At 39.8% G+C, this 26531-nt stretch overlaps 1 protein-coding gene and 2 long non-coding RNA genes across 15 annotated transcripts in view; 2 read left to right on the top strand and 1 right to left on the bottom strand.

Annotated features, from left to right (window-relative positions):
* Window positions 1-10013, top strand: part of LOC126108214 (E3 SUMO-protein ligase ZBED1-like) — a 163353-nt gene extending 153340 nt beyond the window's left edge. Inside the window, exons 4-6 of the mRNA XM_049913448.1 lie at window positions 8243-8382; window positions 8534-9252; window positions 9360-10013. Of these exons, the coding sequence (XP_049769405.1) occupies window positions 8243-8382; window positions 8534-9252; window positions 9360-10013 (1513 nt within the window). The remainder of the gene's footprint in view (window positions 1-8242; window positions 8383-8533; window positions 9253-9359) is intronic.
* Window positions 10014-10139: 126 nt separating this feature from the next.
* Window positions 10140-20950, top strand: LOC126108710 (uncharacterized). 13 transcript variants are annotated; one of them, XR_007523609.1, is made up of 3 exons: window positions 10140-10247; window positions 10354-10424; window positions 20574-20950. It is a non-coding gene; the product is annotated as an uncharacterized LOC126108710 (long non-coding RNA). The 13 variants fall into 13 exon arrangements; XR_007523608.1 differs by lacking the exon at window positions 20574-20950 and adding an exon at window positions 20226-20305; XR_007523600.1 differs by lacking the exon at window positions 20574-20950 and adding an exon at window positions 19705-19777.
* Window positions 20951-22194: 1244 nt separating this feature from the next.
* LOC126108567 (uncharacterized) lies at window positions 22195-24751 on the bottom strand. Its single transcript, XR_007523553.1, has 3 exons — window positions 24610-24751; window positions 24356-24452; window positions 22195-24178 (listed from the first exon to the last, which is right to left on the bottom strand). It is a non-coding gene; the product is annotated as an uncharacterized LOC126108567 (long non-coding RNA).
* Window positions 24752-26531: the final 1780 nt, after the last annotated feature.

Here is a 26531-nt window from a genome sequence, read left to right as displayed (position 1 = left end):
ACTCAAGAATAGGTCGCAGCTGCGTCTTATACGTGGTCTCCTTCACAGACTTGCTGTTTGTTGTCGGAGGTTAGGGAAGAGACAGACTGCTAGGGACTAGATTATTCGAGCTTCTTTTCCTAAATTCTGTACTAAAATGGTTACATACGAAGAAATAGATTTGATGACAAAAAATTAATTTTCGTTGGAAGATTTAATCTATTTAGTTTCGTTGTCTGATTTATAAAAAGGTAGTAGATCATCAATCACATCGTAGGTATCGTTGCGCGAAGACTAACTTAACGTTAGAAATGTGGGTAGATTTGTGAAGAAATAGGTAACTATTTCCGGTTGTTCGTGTTTCTCTCTGACCACACAAAACTTGCGTTCTTCTGCTGGGATACTTAAAAAGAAAAACATTTCGGAGTACTTTTTCTGACGTTTCAAAAGTGAATGTAGGCTTCGTAAAATCAACTATGTTTCCTATCATCGTTGGTTTTATGAACCATTCTTTAAACGATTGATGGGGCAATTGCAGCGATGTTTGTCGACTTTTATGTTTTGATAGGGCGTGGTTTGGATGCGTGGAGATTAATAATTGATGGGACAACTGCGCCGTCCACGAGTGCGCTACGTTTTACTGCCCACGTAAATGGAAGTAATCATAATAACAGGTGAGACGATAGTGCGTTTAAAATTACAGGGTGTTTAAAAAATACCGGTATTTTGAAACGGCAATAAAAACTAAACGAGCAGCGATAGAAATACACCGTTTGTTGCAATATGCTTGGGACAACAGTACATTTTCAGGCGGACAAACTTTCGAAATTACAGTAGTTACAATTTTCAACAACGGATGGCGCTGCAAGTGATGTGAAAGATATAGTAGACAACGCAGTCTGTGGGTGCGCCATTCTGTACGTCGTCTTTCTGCTGTAAGCGTGTGCTGTTCACAACGTGCAAGTGTGCTGTAGACAACATGGTTTATTCCTTAGAACAGAGGATTTTTCTGGTGTTGGAATTCCACCGCCTAGAACACAGTGTTGTTGCAACAAGACGAAGTTTTCAACGGAGGTTTAATGTAACCAAAGGACCGAAAAGCGATACAATAAAGGATCTGTTTGAAAAATTTCAACGGACTGGGAACGTGACGGACGAACGTGCTGGAAATGTAGGGCGACCGCGTACGGCAACCACAGAGGGCAACGCGCAGCTAGTGCAGCAGGTGATCCGACAGCGGCCTCGCGTTTCCGTTCGCCGTGTTGCAGCTGCGGTCCAAATGACGCCAACGTCCACGTATCATCTCATGCGCCAGAGTTTACACCTCTATCCGTACAAAATTCAAACGCGGCAACCCCTCAGCGCCGCTACCATTGCTGCACGAGAGACATTTGCTAACGATATAGTGCACAGGATTGATGACGGCGATATGCATGTGGGCAGCATTTGGTTTACTGACGAAGCTTATTTTTACCTGGACGGCTTCGTCAATAGACAGAACTGGCGCATATGGGGAACCGAAAAGCCCCATGTTGCAGTCCCATCGTCCCCGCATCCTCAAAAAGTACTGGTCTGGGCCGCCATTTCTTCCAAAGGAATCATTGGCCCATTTTTCAGATCCGAAACGATTACTGCATCACGCTATATGGACATTCTTCGTGAATTTGAGGCGGTACAAACTGCCTTAGACGACACTGCGAACACCTCGTGGTTTATGCAAGATGGTGCCCGGCCACATCGCACGACCGACGTCTTTAATTTCCTGAATGAATATTTCGATGATCGTGTGATTGCTTTGGGCTATCCGAAACATACGGGAGGCGGCGTGGATTGGCCTCCCTATTCGCCAGACACGAACCCCTGTGACTTCTTTCTGTGGGGACACTTGAAAGACCAGGTGTACCGCCAGAATCCAGAAACAATTAAACAGCTGAAGCAGTACATCTCATCTGCATGTGAAGCCATTCCGCCAGACACGTTGTCAAAAGTTTCGGGTAATTTCATTCAGAGACTACGCCATATTATTGCTATGCATGGTGGATATGTGGAAAATATCGTACTATAGAGTTTCCCAGACCGCAGCGCCATCTGTTGTTGAAAATTGTAACCACTGTAATTTCGAAAGTTTGTCTGCCTGAAAATGTACTGTTGTCCCAAGCATATTGCAACAAACGGTGTATTTCTATCGCTGCTCGTTTAGTTTTTATTGCCGTTTCAAATATACCGGTCATTTTTGAAACACCCTGTAGTTGCGACTTTTGACGTTTGGCTCAGCGGCAGGGACGAGACGCCGTTGCCCAGGTAGCAGCTAAGGCGAGCCGTCTTTCCCTACCGCGCCACCAGCAATTCGGCTGGTAAAGCGCCCCTGTTGTCACGCCGAGGGTTAACAGTACGAAGTGGTGTCGCGCATCAGAGGCTCCAGTGTTCGTTAGCTCTCGTTGTAAAGTGATATCTTCTGGGGTTGAAGAGTTCTATAGTCGTCAGGTATTGTGAATGAGTGTTTTGTGCCGGTGCTGTTTTAATGATAACAGTGCATTACGTCTGAAAACATAATATTCATAATAAAAATGGACGTCCAAGAAACGCATTCACTGGCAGTGAAAATAATGTTCTGCTGCCAAATATGTCTCTGAATTCGACAATAATAATGGACGTTGCGCCATACCACTCTGTTGTCAAGGATAAAGCTACAACAACGCAGTAAATGGAAGCGGATATTTGGTTCCAGGTACAAAGAAATGTTCCACTGTATAAAGTTGAACATAGCATGTATAAGGTGAAGTTAATGGAGCTTGAAATGCTGTACGAGCAGAAAGCCCCACGGTACCAGGTCGACAATCTGGCTGGCGCCAAAGGACATACACTCCTGGAAATGGAAAAAAGAGCACATTGACACCGGTGTGTCAGACCCATCATACTTGCTCCGGACACTGCAAGAGGGCTGTACAAATGATCACACGCACGGCACAGCGGACACACCAGGAACCGCGGTGTTGGCCGTCGAATGGCGCTAGCTGCGCAGCATTTGTGCACCGCCGCCGTCAGTGTCAGCCAGTTTGCCGTGGAATACGGAGCTCCATCGCAGTCTTTAACACTGGTAGCATGCCGCGACAGCGTGGACGTGAACCGTATGTGCAGTTGACGGACTTTGAGCGAGGGCGTATAGTGGGCATGCGGGAGGCCGGGTGGACGTACCGCCGAATTGCTCAACACGTGGGGCGTGAGGTCTCCACAGTACATCGATGTTGTCGCCAGTGGTCGGCGGAAGGTGCACGTGCCCGTCGACCTGGGACCGGACCGCAGCGACGCACGGATGCACGCCAAGACCGTAGGATCCTACGCAGTGCCGTAGGGGACCGCACCGCCACTTCCCAGCAAATTAGGGACACTGTTGCTCCTGGGGTATCGGCGAGGACCATTCGCAACCGTCTCCATGAAGCTGGGCTACGGTCCCGCACACCGTTAGGCCGTCTTCCGCTCACGCCCCAACATCGTGCAGCCCGCCTCCAGTGGTGTCGCGACAGGCGTGAATGGAGGGACGAATGGAGACGTGTCGTCTTCAGCGATGAGAGTCGCTTCTGCCTTGGTGCCAATGATGGTCGTATGCGTGTTTGGCGCCGTGCAGGTGAGCGCCACAATCAGGACTGCATACGACCGAGGCACACAGGGCCAACACCCGGCATCATGGTGTGGGGAGCGATCTCCTACACTGGCCGTACACCACCGGTGATCGTCGAGGGGACACTGAATAGTGCACGGTACATCCAAACCGTCATCGAACCCATCGTTCTACCATTCCTAGACCGGCAAGGGAACTTGCTGTTCCAACAGGACAATGCACGTCCGCATGTATCCCGTGCCACCCAAGAAGGTGTAAGTCAACTACCCTGGCCAGCAAGATCTCCGGATCTGTCCCCCATTGAGCATGTTTGGGACTGGATGAAGCGTCGTCTCACGCGGTCTGCACGTCCAGCACGAACGCTGGTCCAACTGAGGCGCCAGGTGGAAATGGCATGGCAAGCCGTTCCACAGGACTACATCCAGCATCTCTACGATCGTCTCCATGGGAGAATAGCAGCCTGCATTGCTGCGAAAGGTGGATATACACTGTACTAGTGCCGACATTGTGCATGCTCTGTTGCCTGTGTCTATGTGCCTGTGGTTCTGTCAGTGTGATCATGTGATGTATCTGACCCCAGGAATGTGTCAATAAAGTTTCCCCTTCCTGGGACAATGAATTCACGGTGTTCTTATTTCAATTTCCAGGAGTGTAGTTTAATCTTCCTTCATCCGTATCACGCTACTTTAAATGCGACTGAGAATACGGTCAATGAGGCCAAAATGCTGAAAGAAGAGGCCATTGGAAATGTTACACCACAGGACAGGTCTCGAGTTGTCAGCCATACCAAGTGGGTAGTTGAGGAGGGATGGATTCACAAAGAACTATGACCAGTTTTGAGTAATACGTAGCTTCTCTTGTTGCCATGTTAAACTCTGCTTCTTTTGTCGAATCACAGATTAGTTTACAAATATTCATCTCACTAACATTCTAATGCAGTTGAAATTGCGACAGAATCATGAAACAGAGTGTTATTAAACTAGTAACTAAGGGCAAGTCAGGTCAACAGTTTATAAAACAACCCATTCTCAGAATAGAATAAACGCCTAACATCTTTACTTATTTTGTCAGAAAACCCACAGCAATTCTCGTTTCACCGAATATGGATTGTCTTTAAGAATTACATTATTGCACTGAAAAAATCTGTAGTTGCTTCATTGTCGCAGCGGATACGAAAGTTTCGCATAATAATAATATGGCAAAATACTCCGATTTTTGCGTGCTATCATTTGTCAAAAATCTTGTTCCGAAAGCTCGAACAGTTTATGAGATATGTAGGCTTTATGACTAATTCTTTCTGGTTTTTTCTTTGGTGCGTGCTTTCATGACGGAGTGGTTTTTACACAATCCGTTTTCTCGAGACTGCAGACAGATCACTTCAAGTTTGAAAAATAATTTAGTATGTGTTCTATCCATGACACGAAGTAGGGTATGATCTAACTTGCACGAAACGCAAATTCACAGCGCCTCTTATTTTTCACTGCAAACCTTAAGAATTCTTTGCGTAGTTTGCCTAATATCGAAGCATCACAATGACTCCGAGCGTTAACGAAATGCTCCCTAGTTCATTATAAAGTTGACAAATTTACTTACATGATTAGGTGAGAATCTCATGATAGTAACTGATACTTCCTTTGCAATTATCCTGCCACAAACGAGTGTCACTAGCACCTAATGATTCCAAGTAGTGGTGGGCAGGAAATCGCGTATCTGTTAGAAATCACAGTGACTGAGAAGTCGCAGATATCACAGTAGCAACTTTACAGAATCTAACTGCGATTTCAGTCACAGTTAGCAGTCGCAAGTAGAATTTCACATTCAAAGACGTGAGCCATCTATTGGTCGAATTTAGCACTGCTTTCTGCGATTTCAGTGACAAGTCGCAACTAAGAGTCGCAAGTAGCAACTAAAAAGCGCGGTTAACAGTGGCATCTGTTGGCCAAAGTTCGTACTACGTCCATCTTTGCGGTACGCTATGGAGTCCAACTGCGATTTCCGTGACAAGCCGCAACTAAGAGTCGCAAGTAGCAACTAAAAAGCGCAGTTAGCAGTGCCGTCTGTTGGCCAAAGTTCGTACTACGTCCATCTTTGCGGTACGCTGTGGAGTCCAACTGCGATTTCCGTGACAAGTCGCAACTAACAGTCGCAAGTAGCAACTAAAAAGCGCGGTTAACAGTGGCATCTGTTGGCCAAAGTTCGTACTACGTCCATCTTTGCGGTACGCTATGGAGTCCAACTGCGATTTCCGTGACAAGTCGCAACTAAGAGTCGCAAGTAGCAACTAAAAAGCGCAGTTAACATTCTTTGTCGAGTGCCATCTGTTGATCAATTTCGTACTTCGTTATAAGGACATGAGATGAGATCGATGTATGGTCGAAGAATTGAACCACGGCCTATGTTATTGGCGGCTGATTCGATCCCATTCGTTAGGTCTACATCACTGGGATTACCCCAACTAGTTGAATTTCAACTGTTGAAAATTCCCAGAGTGGGGACAGTATTTCCTGATTTTCTTCCATTTCGTCTCTGGTCGTTCAAGGGTTTACTTCTTGTTTCTGCCAAGATGAAACGATCACGGAGGAGCGAATTGTGGAATCATTTCACTATTCTGGATGAAGAGTATGCAAAATGTCGTTTATGCGGCAAAAAGTTGTCGTACAGAACCAGCACGACGAACTTGAAGAAACATATTGAAAGGTCGCATGTAATGGTGAACTTTGCGACAAATTCTTCAAGATCCGTCGACCCTGTGTTGCCAGAGCCAGGTATGTTGCAACAACTGAGTGTTTTATGGGATGATTAATTGTTTTTTGTCTGCACTCTTTTTAAAACAGCGCTGTTAATACCAAGAAAAAAACATGCTAGGCTGGGTGATATTTTAAGTAGATCATTTAGAAAATTTACTCTTGGGGCTAGGATTGTACTTTCAATTTTCTACCCGTGGTATATGCGTTTGTAAGTGTAATAATCCCCATCGAGCTTAACTGAAATTTGAACGAGATATTCTCGCCGTCCGTGGCACTTGAAATGTGCGCCATTGTGTTGTGCTGATAGCAATAGCCAATAAGAATTCGACATAAACGCCCGAGGCAGCCGTTACCAACATGCGCGCACAACGTTTACTCAGGGAAACACTTATAATTTCTTCAAACACGACCATTTCCTGTGGAAATTGCGCAGTTGTTCCTCAAATAGTTAAATGACATTAACTGTCCGAATTATAGTGAACATTTCAGCTTCTTTAAGTATAAATTTCGAGTTGAAAATATACAGCGTAGTGTAACAGGCTGCAAAGCAACCCGCGAGCCCGCTCTATTTAAACTAGAACGTGGATGTTCACTTCCCTGAAATTTATGTTCTACGTCAGACAGTAATTAGAAATAAGTTTCCACTTTTTTTGTTGCTGTATAGTGTAACTCAAGGCTGCGATTTGATTTTGATTGTACGAAATTAACATCGAGTGAAGTGCGATGTAATTTAAAATCTGAATGGTGTATTGTATTTCACGTGGCTCTTAATTACTGTTCTATAAGATTTCAAACTTGAAGTGGCGCGAGGAAAGGTTTACATTGCACGTATAATTAATAGAACAGAACAGAATCTTTATTTGCCTATCGGTATGTTATCCATACAATTGGCGTCGTCAATAACTGAATACATAAAAGCAAAATATAATTATGCAAGTATTTATGTGCAGGACAAATATACATATGCCAAAATAATGGTAATAATAAAATAATCATAATTACAGTGGTACTACACAGTGTTAACATAACAGCAGTAGTAATAGTTAATTACATTTATCACATATTATATAAAAGTATCTATATAATTATGTGTTATCTTATGTAGAAAAAAAGTGTGAATGCTTATACATTACTGTCGCACACCTATAGTCATACTTCATTATGTAGTTACCACCTGGTTACTGCTAGTGCATATTTCCTGTCTATCACTGTTTAGAAACTCATCAGTTGAGAAGTATAGCATACATTTGAACCACACTTCTATGGGATGCTTCAAACTATTCATTAATAGATTGCTTTCTGTTCTTATGATTTAATGTCAGTCTTGAGTATGAAGATCTAGATTACTGTTATTTTGGATGTTATGGGCATGGAGTTGGGATCTTAAATTAAAATTCTTCAAGACGGTACTTGAATTCACTGAGTTACCCCAAAACAGTATTCCATACAGCAATCGTGAATGGAAGAAAGAAAAGTGTGCAGAAATTAATAAATGTTTACTAATAATGCATCTCATGTTGTGTAGTAGGAAGAGAGTACTAGCAAGTTTGCCACACAGATGATTTATATGCTTATCTCATGTGAGTTTTTGATGTAAATGCAATTCCAGTAATTTAACACATTTTGTGTCTTGTTTAAATGTCTTTAGGGTGAAGTAAACTACCTCCATTTTTATTTTATGTATTGATAATTGATTGGCCCTGCACCATTCACTGATCATTTTACTTACAACTTTTTAGTATTCTAAAATATATTTCTGATTTTCTCCATCAGTGATGAGTGTCATGTCATCAGCATACAGTACTTGGAAAGTAAATTGTACTCTAAATGTATATCCTGCCTCTGTTGCTGACACAATCTGTATGCTGATGTTCAGCTTATTGTTTTATAGGTGAAGCCTCTCTTGCAGTGGAGTTGCCAGAAGAAGGCACCACAGCCAGCAGCACATAGGGGGAAGCAGTTCGCTCCACATCACAGCATCAGACAGCCATCACAGAATACGTTCCCAAAAGGATGGGACAGATTCAAAAGAAGAAGGTGGATAGCAAATTAATGGGTCTGTTCACAAAAGACTATCAACCTTTCTCTATTGTAAATGACTCAGGATTTCGTAGTTTTGTACATGCACTGAATCCCGCTTATGAAATACCAAGTAGAAGGACTGTAACAAATGTAATGTTGCCAGCAGCATATGCAGAAGCAAATGAGAAAGTACAACAAAAGCTGCAAGGCATAAAGACAATCTGTCTAACAACAGATTGCTGGACATCAGCTTCTAATGAAAGTTACATGGCTGTGACTGGACATTTCATAAATGAACAATTCAGATTACAGTCTGTACTGCTGGAATGCAGTCATTTCAGTGGTGCCCGTACCAGCTCAAATTTGTCCACAGCTTTGATTAAAATTACAGACAAATTTAGCCTTGGTGGCAAAATTTTAATGGTGGTCACGGACAATGCACCAAATATAAAAAATGCTATTTCCACCATTCTCAAGTGGAAACATTTTGGTTGTTATGCTCACACTCTTAATTTAGTTGTGCAGGATGCACTTAAAAATGTTCAGGAAGTTCACCAGAAAGTCAAGACAATTGTAGGTTTTTTTAAAAGGAGCAGCAGTGCAACAGAGCGGCTCTTAACATGTCAACAGAACAGTGGCAAAGGAAACATCAAGAAATTGATCCAGCACTTGCCCACAAGGTGGAATTCAGCCCTGTTCATGTTGGAACGTATTGTCGAATTGTCAGAGGCAGTGAAAATTACAGTTGCCCTTTGTAACAGGCCCACAGATCTTCCGTCACTGTCAAATGAGTGGGAAATCTGCTCCGAACTCTGTTCAATTTTGAAACGGTTTGAGCAGGTTTCGAGGCAGCTCAGTGCAGAGGAGTACCCAACTGGCAGCTTGGTAAGTTAATATTTTACTTTATTTGGCTCATGTAAGTTCAATGTCATTTTATCGTATACTTTCCTTAAATGTTGTGTAGTTGTTAGCATATTTGTCTCAATTTTCAGGTTATAGTCCTGACACGTGGACTTCTGGCAGTATGTGACGAAATAGCCAAAATGCAGTTACATGAAGTTTCAATGAAAGTTGTTGAGGCACTAAAAGAAGGGCTTACAAACCGGTTTTCGAATCTTGAGCAGAGCAAGTCCATTGCCCTTGCTACACTGCTGGATCCACGTTTCAAATTGCTGGCATTTCAGAACCAGGCAGCAGCAGACAACACAAAGAAACAATTAATTAATATTGTTGCCCAGAAACTGGAAAAATGTAGGCCAGTAGGTATTCAGCCTTCACAATCTGTTGAGCCAAATAATTTGGCAACTGAGTCCTTATCTGTGTGGGGCATATTTGATAAGTTAGTGAAACATGCACAGCCACAGGGCACAGTACAGTCATGTGCTATTGTAGAGGTTCAAAGGTACATTGACAGCTCAGTCATCAGTAGAAATGAGGATCCTCTGGCATGGTGGAGACAAAATCAGTACATATACCTAACCATTGCAAAAGTAGTGAAAGAGAGGTTCAATGTTGTAGCAACTTCTGTGCCTTGTGAGAGGGTCTTCTCAAAAACTGGACATTTCATAAATGACAGAAGAACCCGCCTCAAGCCATCGAATATAGAAAAACTAATATTTCTGAATGCCAATGGTACCTGTGATTAGTGCTGGTAAGTGATACATCATTAGAACACAGTACATTGTTAAACTACTCATAATCAGAATAGTTGTATATAAACAAGAATAATTATCATCTTCAATATGTTTCTTACATGCATACACTGTCTTGCAGAAAACTCTGGAATCGTGTGAGGTTTGCTTCCATGGAGGTAACTAGGCACTTTCAACACAAGCAAACAAGACCACACAACTGTATGATGCCTATCAATATTACAACATGTGAGTGTGTGTATCCAGTATGTAGATGAAACATTTTATTCTTCTAATGCATATGTTTTCATGGAAAAAAAAACTGTGAATTAATTTGTATTTTGATCACATGCAGGTAACTGGGCACTTTCAACACAAGTGAACAAGACCACACAACTGTATGATGCCTAGCAAAATGTAAAATATGTGAGTATTTGTGTCCAATATGTGTAGGAAACCTTTTACTCTTCTCGAGCACATGTTGTCATGTAGAAAATTGTGAACTCATTTGTATTTTTATTATATGCAGGTAACTGGGCACTTTCAACACAAGCAAACAGGACCACACAACTGTATGATGCCTAGCAAAATGTAAAATATGTGAGTATTTGTGTCCAATACGTGTAGGAAACCTTTTTCTCTTCTCGAGCACATGTTGTCATGTAGAAAATTGTGAACTCATTTGTATTTTTATTATATGCAGGTAACTGGGCACTTTCAACACAAGCAAACAGGACCACACAACTGTATGATGCCTAGCAAAATGTAAAATATGTGAGTATTTGTGTCCAATATGTGTAGGAAACCTTTTACTCTTCTCGAACACATGTTGTCATGTAGAAAATTGTGAACTCATTTGTATTTTTATTATATGCAGGTAACTGGGCACTTTCAACACAAGCAAACAGGACCACACAACTGTATGATGCCAAGCAAAATGTAAAATATGTGAGTATTTGTGTCCAATATGTGTAGGAAACCTTTTACCCTTCTCGAGCACATGTTGTCATGTAGAAAATTGTGAACTCATTTGTGTTTTTATTATATGCAGGTAACTGGGCACTTTCAACACAAGCAAACAAGACCACAAAACTGTATGATGCCTAGCAAAATGTAAAATATGTGAGTATTTGTGTCTAATATGTGTAGGAAACCTTTTACTCTTCTCGAGCACATGTTGTCATGTAGAAAATTGTGAACTCATTTGTATTTTTATTATATGCAGGTAACTGGGCACTTTCAACACAGGCAAACAAGACCACACAACTGTATGATGCCTAGCAAAATGTAAAATATGTGAGTATTTGTGTCCAATACGTGTAGGAAACCTTTTACTCTTCTCGAGCACATGTTGTCATGTAGAAAATTGTGAACTCATTTGTATTTTTATTATATGCAGGTAACTGGGCACTTTCAACACAAGCAAACAAGACCACACAACTGTATGATGCCTAGCAAAATGTAAAATATGTGTAGGAAAGCTTTTACTCTTCTCGAGCACATGCTGTCATGTAGAAAATTGTGAACTCATTTGTATTTTTATTATATGCAGGTAACTGGGCACTTTCAACACAAGCAAACAGGACCACACAACTGTATGATGCCTAGCAAAATGTAAAATATGTGAGTATTTGTGTCCAATACGTGTAGGAAACCTTTTTCTCTTCTCGAGCACATGTTGTCATGTAGAAAATTGTGAACTCATTTGTATTTTTATTATATGCAGGTAACTGGGCACTTTCAACACAAGCAAACAGTACCACACAACTGTATGATGCCTAGAAAAATGTAAAATATGTGAGTATTTGTGTCCAATATGTGTAGCAAACCTTTTACTCTTCTCGAGCGCATGTTGTCATGTAGAAAATTGTGAACTCATTTGTATTTTTATTATATGCAGGTAACTGGGCACTTTCAACACAAGCAAACAAGACCACACAACTGTATGATGCCTAGCAAAATGTAAAATATGTGAGTATTTGTGTCCAATATGTGTAGGAAACCTTTTACTATTCTCGAGCACATGTTGTCATGTAGAAAATTGTGAACTCATTTGTATTTTTATTATATGCAGGTAACTGGGCACTTTCAACACAGGCAAACAAGACCACACAACTGTATGATGCCTAGCAAAATGTAAAATATGTGAGTATTTGTGTCCAATATGTGTAGGAAACCTTTTACTCTTCTCGAGCGCATGTTGTCATGTAGAAAATTGTGAACTCGTTTGCATTTTTATTATATGCAGGTAACTGGGCACTTTCAACACAAGCAAACAAGACCACACAACTGTATGATGCCTAGCAAAATGTAAAATATGTGAGTATTTGTGTCCAATACGTGTAGGAAACCTTTTACTCTTCTTGAGCACATGTTGTCATGTAGAAAATTGTGAACTCATTTGTATTTTTATTATATGCAGGTAACTGGGCACTTTCAACACAAGCAAACAGGACCACACAACTGTATGATGCCTAGAAAAATGTAAAATATGTGAGTATTTGTGTCCAATATGTGTAGGAATCCTTTTACTCATCTCGAGCGCATGTTGTCATGTAGAAAATTGTGAACTCATTTGTATTTTTATCATATGCAGGTAACTGGGCACTTTCAACACAAGCAACCAGGACCACACAACTGTATGATGCCTAGAAAAATGTAAAATATTTGAGTATTTGTGTCCAATATGTGTAGGAAACCTTTTACTCTTCTCGAGCGCATGTTGTCATGTAGAAAATTGTGAACTCATTTGTATTTTTATTATATGCAGGTAAGTGGGCACTTTCAACACAAGCAAACAAGACCACACAACTGTATGATGCCTAGCAAAATGTAAAATATGTGAGTATTTGTGTCCAATATGTGTAGGAAACCTTTTACTATTCTCGAGCACATGTTGTCATGTAGAAAATTGTGAACTCATTTGTATTTTTATTATATGCAGGTAACTGGGCACTTTCAACACAGGCAAACAAGACCACACAACTGTATGATGCCTAGCAAAATGTAAAATATGTGAGTATTTGTGTCCAATATGTGTAGGAAACCATTTACTCTTCTCGAGCGCATGTTGTCATGTAGAAAATTGTGAACTCATTTGTATTTTTATTATATGCAGGTAACTGGGCACTTTCAACACAAGCAACCAGGACCACACAACTGTATGATGCCTAGAAAAATGTAAAATATTTGAGTATTTGTGTCCAATATGTGTAGGAAACCTTTTACTCTTCTCGAGCGCATGTTGTCATGTAGAAAATTGTGAACTCATTTGTATTTTTATTATATGCAGGTAACTGGGCACTTTCAACACAAGCAAACAAGACCACACAACTGTATGATGCCTAGCAAAATGTAAAATATGTGAGTATTTGTGTCCAATATGTGTAGGAAACCTTTTACTATTCTAGAGCACATGTTGTCATGTAGAAAATTGTGAACTCATTTGTATTTTTATTATATGCAGGTAACTGGGCACTTTCAACACAGGCAAACAAGACCACACAACTGTATGATGCCTAGCAAAATGTAAAATATGTGAGTATTTTTGTCCAATATGTGTAGGAAACCTTTTACTCTTCTCGAGCGCATGTTGTCATGCAGAAAATTGTGAACTCATTTGTATTTTTATTATATGCAGGTAACTGGGAACTTTGAACACAAGCAAACAGGACCACACAACTGTATGATGCCTAGCAAAATGTAAAATATGTGAGTATTTGTGTCCAACATGTGTAGGAAACCTTTTACTCTTCTCGAGCACATGTTGTCATGTAGAAAATTGTGAACTCATTTGTATATTTATTATATGCAGGTAACTGGGCACTTTCAACACAGGCAAACAAGACCACACAACTGTATGATGCCTAGCAAAATGTAAAATATGTGAGTATTTGTGTCCAATATGTGTAGGAAACCATTTACTCTTCTCGAGCGCATGTTGTCATGTAGAAAATTGTGAACTCATTTGTATTTTTATTATATGCAGGTTACTGGGCACTTTCAACACAAGCAAACAAGACCACACAACTGTATGATCCCTAGCAAAATGTAAAATATGTGAGTATTTGTGTCCAATATGTGTAGGAAACCTTTTACTCTTCTTGAGCACATGTTGTCATGTAGAAAATTGTGAACTCATTTGTATTTTTATTATATGCAGGTAACTGGGCACTTTCAACACAGGCAAACAAGACCACACAACTGTATGATGCCTAGCAAAATGTAAAATATGTGAGTATTTGTGTCCAATACGTGTAGCAAACCTTTTACTCTTCTCGAGCACATGTTGTCATGCAGAAAATTGTGAACTCATTTGTATTTTTATTATATGCAGGTAACTGGGCACTTTCAACACAAGCAAACAAGACCACACAACTGTATGATGCCTAGCAAAATGTAAAATATGTGTAGGAAAGCTTTTACTCTTCTCGAGCACATGCTGTCATGTAGAAAATTGTGAACTCATTTGTATTTTTATTATATGCAGGTAACTGGGCACTTTCAACACAAGCAAACAGGACCACACAACTGTATGATGCCTAGCAAAATGTAAAATATGTGAGTATTTGTGTCCAATACGTGTAGGAAACCTTTTTCTCTTCTCGAGCACATGTTGTCATGTAGAAAATTGTGAACTCATTTGTATTTTTATTATATGCAGGTAACTGGGCACTTTCAACACAAGCAAACAGTACCACACAACTGTATGATGCCTAGAAAAATGTAAAATATGTGAGTATTTGTGTCCAATATGTGTAGCAAACCTTTTACTCTTCTCGAGCGCATGTTGTCATGTAGAAAATTGTGAACTCATTTGTATTTTTATTATATGCAGGTAACTGGGCACTTTCAACACAAGCAAACAAGACCACACAACTGTATGATGCCTAGCAAAATGTAAAATATGTGAGTATTTGTGTCCAATATGTGTAGGAAACCTTTTACTATTCTCGAGCACATGTTGTCATGTAGAAAATTGTGAACTCATTTGTATTTTTATTATATGCAGGTAACTGGGCACTTTCAACACAGGCAAACAAGACCACACAACTGTATGATGCCTAGCAAAATGTAAAATATGTGAGTATTTGTGTCCAATATGTGTAGGAAACCTTTTACTCTTCTCGAGCGCATGTTGTCATGTAGAAAATTGTGAACTCGTTTGCATTTTTATTATATGCAGGTAACTGGGCACTTTCAACACAAGCAAACAAGACCACACAACTGTATGATGCCTAGCAAAATGTAAAATATGTGAGTATTTGTGTCCAATACGTGTAGGAAACCTTTTACTCTTCTTGAGCACATGTTGTCATGTAGAAAATTGTGAACTCATTTGTATTTTTATTATATGCAGGTAACTGGGCACTTTCAACACAAGCAAACAGGACCACACAACTGTATGATGCCTAGAAAAATGTAAAATATGTGAGTATTTGTGTCCAATATGTGTAGGAATCCTTTTACTCATCTCGAGCGCATGTTGTCATGTAGAAAATTGTGAACTCATTTGTATTTTTATCATATGCAGGTAACTGGGCACTTTCAACACAAGCAACCAGGACCACACAACTGTATGATGCCTAGAAAAATGTAAAATATTTGAGTATTTGTGTCCAATATGTGTAGGAAACCTTTTTCTCTTCTCGAGCGCATGTTGTCATGTAGAAAATTGTGAACTCATTTGTATTTTTATTATATGCAGGTAAGTGGGCACTTTCAACACAAGCAAACAAGACCACACAACTGTATGATGCCTAGCAAAATGTAAAATATGTGAGTATTTGTGTCCAATATGTGTAGGAAACCTTTTACTATTCTCGAGCACATGTTGTCATGTAGAAAATTGTGAACTCATTTGTATTTTTATTATATGCAGGTAACTGGGCACTTTCAACACAGGCAAACAAGACCACACAACTGTATGATGCCTAGCAAAATGTAAAATATGTGAGTATTTGTGTCCAATATGTGTAGGAAACCATTTACTCTTCTCGAGCGCATGTTGTCATGTAGAAAATTGTGAACTCATTTGTATTTTTATTATATGCAGGTAACTGGGCACTTTCAACACAAGCAACCAGGACCACACAACTGTATGATGCCTAGAAAAATGTAAAATATTTGAGTATTTGTGTCCAATATGTGTAGGAAACCTTTTACTCTTCTCGAGCGCATGTTGTCATGTAGAAAATTGTGAACTCATTTGTATTTTTATTATATGCAGGTAACTGGGCACTTTCAACACAAGCAAACAAGACCACACAACTGTATGATGCCTAGCAAAATGTAAAATATGTGAGTATTTGTGTCCAATATGTGTAGGAAACCTTTTACTATTCTAGAGCACATGTTGTCATGTAGAAAATTGTGAACTCATTTGTATTTTTATTATATGCAGGTAACTGGGCACTTTCAACACAGGCAAACAAGACCACACAACTGTATGATGCCTAGCAAAATGTAAAATATGTGAGTATTTTTGTCCAATATGTGTAGGAAACCTTTTACTCTTCTCGAGCGCATGTTGTCATGTAGAAAATTGTGAACTCATTTGTATTTTTATTATATGCAGGTAACTGGGAACTTTGAACACAAGCAAACAGGACCACACAACTGTATGATGCCTAGCAAAATGTAAAATATGTGAGTATTTGTGTCCAACATGTGTAGGAAACCTTTTACTCTTCTCGAGCACATGTTGTCATGTAGAAAATTGTGAACTCATTTGTATATTTATTATATGCAGGTAACTGGGCACTTTCAACACAGGCAAACAAGACTACACAACTGTATGATGCCTAGCAAAATGTAAAATATGTGAGTATTTGTGTCCAATATGTGTAGGAAACCATTTACTCTTCTCGAGCGCATGTTGTCATGTAGAAAATTGTGAACTCATTTGTATTTTTATTATATGCAGGTTACTGGGCACTTTCAACACAAGCAAACAAGACCACACAACTGTATGATCCCTAGCAAAATGTAAAATATGTGAGTATTTGTGTCCAATATGTGTAGGAAACCTTTTACTCTTCTTGAGCACATGTTGTCATGTAGAAAATTGTGAACTCATTTGTATTTTTATTATATGCAGGTAACTGGGCACTTTCAACACAGGCAAACAAGACCACACAACTGTATGATGCCTAGCAAAATGTAAAATATGTGAGTATTTGTGTCCAATACGTGTAGCAAACCATTTACTCTTCTCGAGCACATGTTGTCATGCAGAAAATTGTGAACTCATTTGTATTTTTATTATATGCAGGTAACTGGGCACTTTCAACACAAGCAAACAAGACCACACAACTGTATGATGCCTAGCAAAATGTAAAATATGTGAGTATTTGTGTCCAATATGTGTAGGAAACCTTTTACTCTTCTCGAGCACATGTTGTCATGTAGAAAATTGTGAACTCATTTGTATTTTTATTATATGCAGGTAACTGGGCACTTTCAACACAAGCAAACAGGACCACACAACTGTATGATGCCTAGCAAAATGTAAAATATGTGAGTATTTGTGTCCAATACGTGTAGGAAACATTTTTCTCTTCTCGAGCACATGTTGTCATGTAGAAAATTGTGAACTCATTTGTATTTTTATTATATGCAGGTAACTGGGCACTTTCAACACAAGCAAACAAGACCACACAACTGTATGGTGCCTAGCAAAATGTAAAATATGTGAGTATTTGTGTCCAATACGTGTAGGAAACCTTTTACTCTTCTCGAGCACATGTTGTCATGTAGAAAATTGTGAACTCATTTGTATTTTTATTATATGCAGGTAACTGGGCACTTTCTACACAAGCAACCAGGACCACACAACTGTATGATGCCTAGAAAAATGTAAAATATGTGAGTATTTGTGTCCAATATGTGTAGGAAACCTTTTACTCTTCTCGAGCGCATGTTGTCATGTAGAAAATTGTGAACTCATTTGTATTTTTATTATATGCAGGTAACTGGGCACTTTCAACACAAGCAACCAGGACCACACAACTGTATGATGCCTAAAAAATGTAAAATATTTGAGTATGTGTGTCCAATATGTGTAGGAAACCTTTTACTCTTCTCAAGTGCATGTTGTCATGTAGAAAATTGTGAACTCATTTGTATTTTTATTATATGCAGGTAATTGGGCACTTTCAACACAAGCAAACAGGACGACACAACTGTATGATGCCTAGCAAAATGTAAAATATGTGAGTATTTGTGTCCAATATGTGTAGGAAACCTTTTACTCTTCTCGAGCGCATGTTGTCATGTAGAAAATTGTGAACTCATTTGTATTTATATTATATGCAGGTAACTGGGCACTTTCAACACAAGCAACCAGGACCACACAACTGTATGATGCCTAGAAAAATGTAAAATGTGAGTATTTGTGTCCAATAAGTGTAGGAAACCTTTTTCTCTTCTCGAGCACATGTTGTCATGTAGAAAATTGTGAACTCATTTGTATTTTTGTTATATGCAGGTAACTGGGCACTTTGAACACAAGCAAACAGTACCACACAACTGTATGATGCCTAGCAAAATGTAAAATATGTGAGTATTTGTGTCCAATACGTGTAGGAAACCTTTTACTCTTCTCGAGCACATGTTGTCATGTAGAAAATTGTGAACTCATTTGTATTTTTATTATATGCAGGTAACTGGGCACTTTCAACACAAGCAACCAGGACCACACAACTGTATGATGCCTAGAAAAATGTAAAATATGTGAGTATTTGTGTCCAATATGTGTAGGAAACCTTTTACTCTTCTCGAGCGCATGTTGTCATGTAGAAAATTGTGAACTCATTTGTATTTTTATTATATGCAGGTAACTGGGCACTTTCAACACAAGCAACCAGGACCACACAACTGTATGATGCCTAAAAAAATGTAAAATATTTCAGTATGTGTGTCCAATATGTGTAGGAAACCTTTTACTCTTCTCAAGTGCATGTTGTCATGTAGAAAATTGTGAACTCATTTGTATTTTTATTATATGCAGGTAACTGGGCACTTTCAACACAAGCAAACAGGACCACACAACTGTATGATGCCTAGCAAAATGTAAAATATGTGAGTATTTGTGTCCAATATGTGTAGGAAACCTTTTACTCTTCTCGAGCGCATGTTGTCATGTAGAAAATTGTGAACTCATTTGTATTTATATTATAAGCAGGTAACTGGGCACTTTCAACACAAGCAACCAGGACCACACAACTGTATGATGCCTAGAAAAATGTAAAATATGTGAGTATTTGTGTCCAATATGTGTAGGAAACCTTTTACTCTTCTCGAGCGCATGTTGTCATGTAGAAAATTGTGAACTCATTTGTATTTTTATTATATGCAGGTAACTGGGCACTTTCAACACAAGCAACCAGGACCACACAACTGTATGATGCCTAAAAAAATGTAAAATATTTGAGTATGTGTGTCCAATATGTGTAGGAAACCTTTTACTCTTCTCAAGTGCATGTTGTCATGTAGAAAATTGTGAACTCATTTGTATTTTTATTATATGCAGGTAACTGGGCACTTTCAACACAAGCAAACAGGACCACACAACTGTATGATGCCTAGCAAAATGTAAAATATGTGAGTATTTGTGTCCAATACGTGTAGGAAACCTTTTACTCTTCTCGAGCACATGTTGTCATGTAGAAAATTGTGAACTCATTTGTATTTTTATTATATGCAGGTAACTGGGCACTTTCAACACAAGCAAACAAGACCACACAACTGTATGATGCCTAGCAAAATGTAAAATATGTGAGTATTTGTGTCCAATATGTGTAGGAAACCTTTTACTCTTCTCGAGCACATGTTGTCATGTAGAAAATTGTGAACTCATTTGTATTTTTATTATATGCAGGTAACTGGGCACTTTCAACACAAGCAAACAGGACCACACAACTGTGTGATGCCTAGCAAAATGTAAAATATGTGAGTATTTGTGTCCAATACGTGTAGGAAACCTTTTTCTCTTCTCGAGCACATGTTGTCATGTAGAAAATTGTGAACTCATTTGTATTTTTATTATATGCAGGTAACTGGGCACTTTCAACACAAGCAAACAGTACCACACAACTGTATGGTGCTAACAAAATGTAAAATATGTGAGTATTTGTGTCCAATATGTGTAGGAAACCTTTTACTCTTCTCGAGCGCATGTTGTCATGTAGAAAATCGTGAACTCATTTGTATTTTTATTATATGCAGGTAACTGGGCACTTTCAACACAAGCAAACAAGACCACACAACTGTATGATGCCTAGCAAAATGTAAAATAAGTGAGTACTTGTGTCCAATACGTGTAGGAAACCTTTTACTCTTCTCGAGCACATGTTGTCATGTAGAAAATTGTGAACTCATTTGTATTTTTATTATATGCAGGTAACTGGGCACTTTCAACACAAGCAAACAGGACCACACAACTGTATGATGCCTAGCAAAATGTAAAATATGTGAGTATTTGTGTCTAATATGTGTAGGAAACCTTTTACTCTTCTCGAGCACATGTTGTCATGTAGAAAATTGTGAACTCATTTGTATTTTTATTATATGCAGGTAACTGGGCACTTTCAACACAAGCAAACAAGACCACACAACTGTATGATGCCTATCAAAATGTAAAATATGTGAGTATTTTGGTGTTTCATAATTCATGCTAAGAATAATTTTGCCGGAATAAGTCATTTAGGATGTATGGGATATAACTAGGAACATGAATGAAATGAAATGTTTGGGCTCTGATTCACTTTGTAACTGTGCAAAGTTGAGTGTTATAATGTATTGCACTAAGATAATAGCATAATCCTTACACTATAAAGGATCACAAACAAGTCATTCGTCATACACTGTGGGCTTACTAAAATTTAATTTTTTTTCCTTTTGTTGCAGATACCTTTCACTTACTGCAAGTATTTCACTTTGGCATAAATGTGAGTTAAATCTCTAGCATCAAAAGATAGGTAACACAGAACATTGATATCACTTCCAAGACTGTGTTTTGTTTGTTGAAAAACACAGATTCAGTTTTGTTGATATATGCACGGTAATGAACAATTTAATGAGGCAGAGACCACATATTTTTAACCAGAATTTCATCATCATCCACTACTATATTTAAATCTTATAGATCGTCAACTATTTGTTCATTCGTTTGTCCACAGAAAGGTGACAGAGGAACAGGTAATACTGGGAGCAGTAGGTCTGTGACTTGGATGGAGCACGGTTACTGATTTGATGCCATTAAGGCACAAAGCTTTGTAATGATTAAAATGGTGAGTGAATGTAAATACTGGAAGTGTTATTTCTTTATACTAAAACCTGCTACTTTAAGTTATTTTCAGAAATATCTTGAGCACCTCGACTTGAAAAATAACAGGAATACCATCTAGAATATTACAAGTGCGGACAGTCAGTCAATGATAATCCATGAGCTTAGGCTGAAGGAAAAAAATTCTATATATGTAATAAAAGTTGATTGTAATGTGTGATGTTGTAGACATAAAATAATCTGTTTTGTGCTATCTTTTACATAATGAATTTGGTGACAACATGTGGATCAAAACTGGAATGAGCAAAGAATACCAACCAAATTTAAGACCCAAAAACCAGAAAGAGCCACGACCAGCGGTGGAACACACGCAAGTTTGAAAAATTTGTTCTAAATGCACACTAATAGTGATTTTTTTTCTTTTTGTTGTTGTTGATTGTAGATGTACATATATGTTCCTGTCTCCTGCTAAAAATGAACCATCCCAACTAGCAAATTTTACTTTGTTATTTAGAACTTTTTTAATTGCATTAATTAAGAGCCACCTGCACTTTGAGAGGACCAAAACTGTTGAGATTTTATTATTCATTCAACAAGATTAATATGTGGGGTATGTGAAATGTGTGTACATGTTTGTTTTGCTCATACTTGTACAAATGTTTCAAGTAACCTGACGAGGCGAACCCAAGATTCAAGAAGAAGAAGAAGAAGAAGAGGAGGAGGAGGAAGAAGAAGAAGAAGAGGAGGAGGAGGAGGAAGAAGTGGAGGAGGAGGAAGAAGAGGAGGAGGAGGAGGAAGAAGAGGATCCCTCAAGACTGCAACATAAAATATTTAATATGTAGCACAACAACCGTACACAGTTGATAACGTCCTTCTGGGGTTTTGAGGAGCTGGTTTTCCTTCAGACAGTGGGCAAATGCCAGGGCGTATAAGTTTCCAGCTCAGAAAATGCTCATTTTTATGAATTTGTCAGTAAAATGCTGTAGATAAATACCAAAAGAAAAATGCTTCCTGTAACACAGATCTTTTATTAAAAATGTGTCCTAATAACACAAGTTGTAACTTTTTTAAATATTTGCAGTCTGTGTAACTTGAAAAACTGAATTATGTAGAAGAAACAGCTTGTCTACATAACAATGTAACTGTATTTACACCAACATTATATAATTTAATATTTACTGACAATGCCATATGTAAAACCATAGATAAATAAAATCTATTTGAATTTAAACAGAAATACAGTAGCTGCCACCACATATTTGACATTTCCTGAACCTGTTCAGTAAATTATAAGTGTGCATTTTACCTGGTAGGAAATAGCTCTTATCCCTTGCAATAGCCAGTCAGATGGCATTAGATATGTGCTCAAGGTCACAAGGTTACTGCTCACTGTACTCACTAGCATTTCCCGAGACCACTTGCTAATGCACTGTTAAGTCTCTTACAAAGCTAAAAATGTAAAGAATTTAATTAAGTTTGTTCCTGCAGTTGCAGGTAAGTTCACCAGGTGAGAATGTACCTTTCCAGCACCCAGTGTCTTTCTTTGAACCAAATTAAGAGCAAGGGCTGCAGCAAGTTTAACATTTCATCTTTCTAATAGACATGGGTAAACAGTCCCATTTCAATGTGAAAAATCTGAATATCTGTTTCATGCGTATGTTATTCCCTAAATGTAGCTGTAGTGTCACCATCTTAAACACCAAACTGCTGTGAATTGTTCAACTTGCTTGCTCCAATCCAGCCACTTATTACATAGGGCCTATACATTTTAAACTTAGGCACTGGAAAAGGAATTGCAACTGAGACTTCATACTGGCATCACAATCTAGGTGTTCGCCCTTAAAATTTATCTCGGCAGGATTACTGAAGTAGTACTTGGTCTTTATGTTAACTACACTATTTTTAAGAAGAAGTCCAATAACCTCATACTCAAAGTTATTGGCAACTTACTTTACATATTAAAAAAAAAAAAAAAAAAAAAAAATCTGCCTCAGTGGTTTTAACGCTTGTAATATGCCTCAGCTTGGGACTGTGTGTGCGTACTGTATGACGACACGCACTTTCAGCACCAGTAATGGTTGGCCAAACAGCTGTAACTGAATGTATTAAATCAATAAGCAGCAGCATTGCCCATTTCTCCTGAAAATATCACTTAGAGACAAGTAACCTAAAAAATATGTTTGATTCTGCTTCCAATATGACAATTATGGTAAATACTCCACCTGTCTACAGGAATTTGCAATGTTAACACAGCAGAACTCTGACATGAAACAAAGACAATTGTATTGAATCATATGAGTGCCTCGCTTTTGTTCCGCCAGTGTTCAAAACTATGGAGGAAAATTTTACACCTGGCGTTCTACATGGCAACTGCACACAAGAACTTTTTGCTGACACTACAAGCACCTTCATAAGTAAACTTTTCCTGGTTTACCTTCAAGTACTGCACTTAAATGATTCCTGATTTAAGATCTGTACTTCCCACTTTCATAATGGGCTCAAAATGCATACTCTAGACCTTGGGCTATATTCCAGGTCAGTGTCACACCAAGCTTCTGGGGAAAGGGGGATGGGGGGCGGCGGCATGTCACACTCTCCAAGTCTTTACCAGTAATTAAATAGTGGAAAATATTTGGGTATAGGACTGCTTAACACGTGGAAATTATTTTATTTATTCACTCACTGTATTTAACATTTATCATTCCTTTAAAGTCGCATGACAACTTCAAATTAAACACAGTTCAATCACTCATTATGCACACTTATTTCATAATTATGGCACTTTTAAACTGCAAATCCTCTAAGAGTTGTCTTGAATATTCACGATTCTCTCCCAAGAGCCTTGAAGTGGATAGATATGTACAGAAACCAGTAATCGGGGTTGGAACTGCGTCTGCAAAATTAAAAGGATTATTAAACATTTTTGCTGTCACTAATTACAAGCAATGTAATTGACAGAGTAGTATTTCTAATATTTGCTGCCATGAAAGCCATTCAATGGGGGACGTTTCACATTTGCAAGAACGATCTCATTTAAGTAATTAAGTTCATCGAAATCTTAGAAACTAACCTCTCGCCTGACGAAGACAGTCTAAAGACGCAGTGGCTGTTGACGATAATATTTCGAATTATCGCTTTACTGAGTGACTGAAATGTAGTTCGGGTACCTGTGAACATAACAATACGTTAGAGTTCTTTTTCTAAACACGAACTATTACGGTACTGTTTGGCTACTAACATATTAATTACACTATTAATATTTTCACAATTGTTTCTTTAATACAAAATAAAGCCAACGGAAGAACAATTGTAAAACACACTTACTAATGCCAGTTTTGTTGAGATGCAATTCTCTGTGTGAACACATGTAACTTTTTCATTCGGAGATAAGTCGCAGAAGTAGCAGAAATCGCAGTGGTAGAGTGCGGAGGGATACAAGAGCTGGATTCCTTAACTGCGACAAATCACAGTTAAGAATAACAGATACTGAAAAGTAGCATTCACAGGAATCACTGATCACAGTTAAGAATAACAGATACTGAAAAGTAGCATTCACAGAAATCACTGATATCGAAAAATCGCAGTTTAGCCCATCACTAATTCCAAGCATGTGATTCATGTGTACCTTTGATTCTCCTGTTTATGGGGCACGTTGGCCCTCCAAAAATTTTCGAACTTACGAGAATGGTGTCTGACTGAACGCAGTGCAGGTTACTTTTTTTTTTTTTTTTTTTTTTTTTACTTTATTGTCATTTTAATGCCTATACAATAAGCAGGCTGGCAGCAGCACACTACGCTGCTCTTCAGCCAAATGAGACATAAGCACAAAAAAACAGGAGGAAAACAGAAAAGTCACAAAATGGTGGGCGATAAAATAGGAGACACAGAGAGACAAACACGGAGCCGTTCACACTTGACGATAAACCACACTGCAAACTGTTGAGACGACGCACAGACACTGAAGAAGACGATGGCACTGGTGAACAACGGAGCGTGACGGGAAACACTGAACACGAAACACGACGGCACACACAAGACACTGATGGCGGCGATCTCCGGCGCGCGAAAGTCCACGTAGCGTGTGCGAGTCCGGGGACCTGCCAAGAGTGGAACAGGGGGGAGGTGGGGGGAGAGGGGAGAATAGGATGCCAACTGCGGGGGAGACGGGGGAAAGAGGGAGAGGGACAGGGGAGGGGGGGGCCCGGGGGAGAAGGGGAGAGAAAGGGAGGAGGGAGGGAAAAAGGGAGAGAAGGGAGGGAGGGTGCCCGGAGGAGCAAGCACGGGAGGAGGGCGGGAGGATCAAAGTTGGTAGGAGGGGTAGATGGAGGGGAGGAGGGCATCATCAGGGAGGGGGAGCTGGCGGAAGCCACCTTGGGAGAGGGTAAGGAGGGTGGAGAGATGGAGACCGGGTGGGACATGAGAGTACAGGCGCGGCAGCGGGCGGGGGTGGGAGAGGATCGGGGAGACGAGCGGGTGGGGAGGATCGAGTTTACGGGAGGTGTAGAGGATTCGTATCCTTTCGAGGAAGAGGAGGAGGTGAGGGAAGGGGATAAGATCATACAGGATCCGCGTGGGGGAGGGGAGACGGATGCGATAGGCAAGGCGGAGAGCATGGCGTTCAAGGATTTGGAGGGATTTATAAAAGGAAGGGGGGGCGGAGATCCAGGCGGGATGGGCGTAACAGAGGATAGGGCGGATGAGGGACTTATAAGTGTGTAGGATGGTGGAGGGGTCCAGACCCCACGTACGGCCGGAAAGGAGCTTGAGGAGACGGAGTCGGGAACGTGCCTTGGCTTGGATTGTCTGGAGATGGGGAGTCCAGGAGAGGCGACGGTCGAGGGTGACGCCAAGGTACTTAAGGGTGGGGGTGAGAGCGATGGGACGGCCATAAACGGTGAGATAGAAATCAAGGAGGCGGAAGGAAGGGGTGGTTTTGCCTACAATGATCGCCTGGGTTTTGGAAGGATTGACCGTGAGCAACCACTGGTTGCACCAAGCGGTGAACCGGTCAAGATGGGATTGGAGAAGGTGTTGGGAGCGTTGCAGGGTGGGGGCAAGGGCAAGGAAGGCGGTGTCATCGGCAAACTGGAGAAGGTGGACGGGGGGTGGCGGCGGCGGCATGTCCGCCGTGTACAACAAGTACAGAAGGGGGGAGAGGACGGAGCCTTGGGGCACACCGGCGGAGGGGAAAAAGGTGTAGGAGTCGGAGTTATGGATGGTGACATAGGAAGGACGGCGGGAGAGAA

The sequence above is a fragment of the Schistocerca cancellata genome, chromosome 11, assembly GCF_023864275.1.
Source record: "Schistocerca cancellata isolate TAMUIC-IGC-003103 chromosome 11, iqSchCanc2.1, whole genome shotgun sequence".
In the NCBI taxonomy this organism is placed as follows: Eukaryota; Metazoa; Arthropoda; class Insecta; order Orthoptera; family Acrididae; genus Schistocerca; species Schistocerca cancellata.
This window is presented reverse-complemented; position numbering and strand designations above follow the sequence as displayed.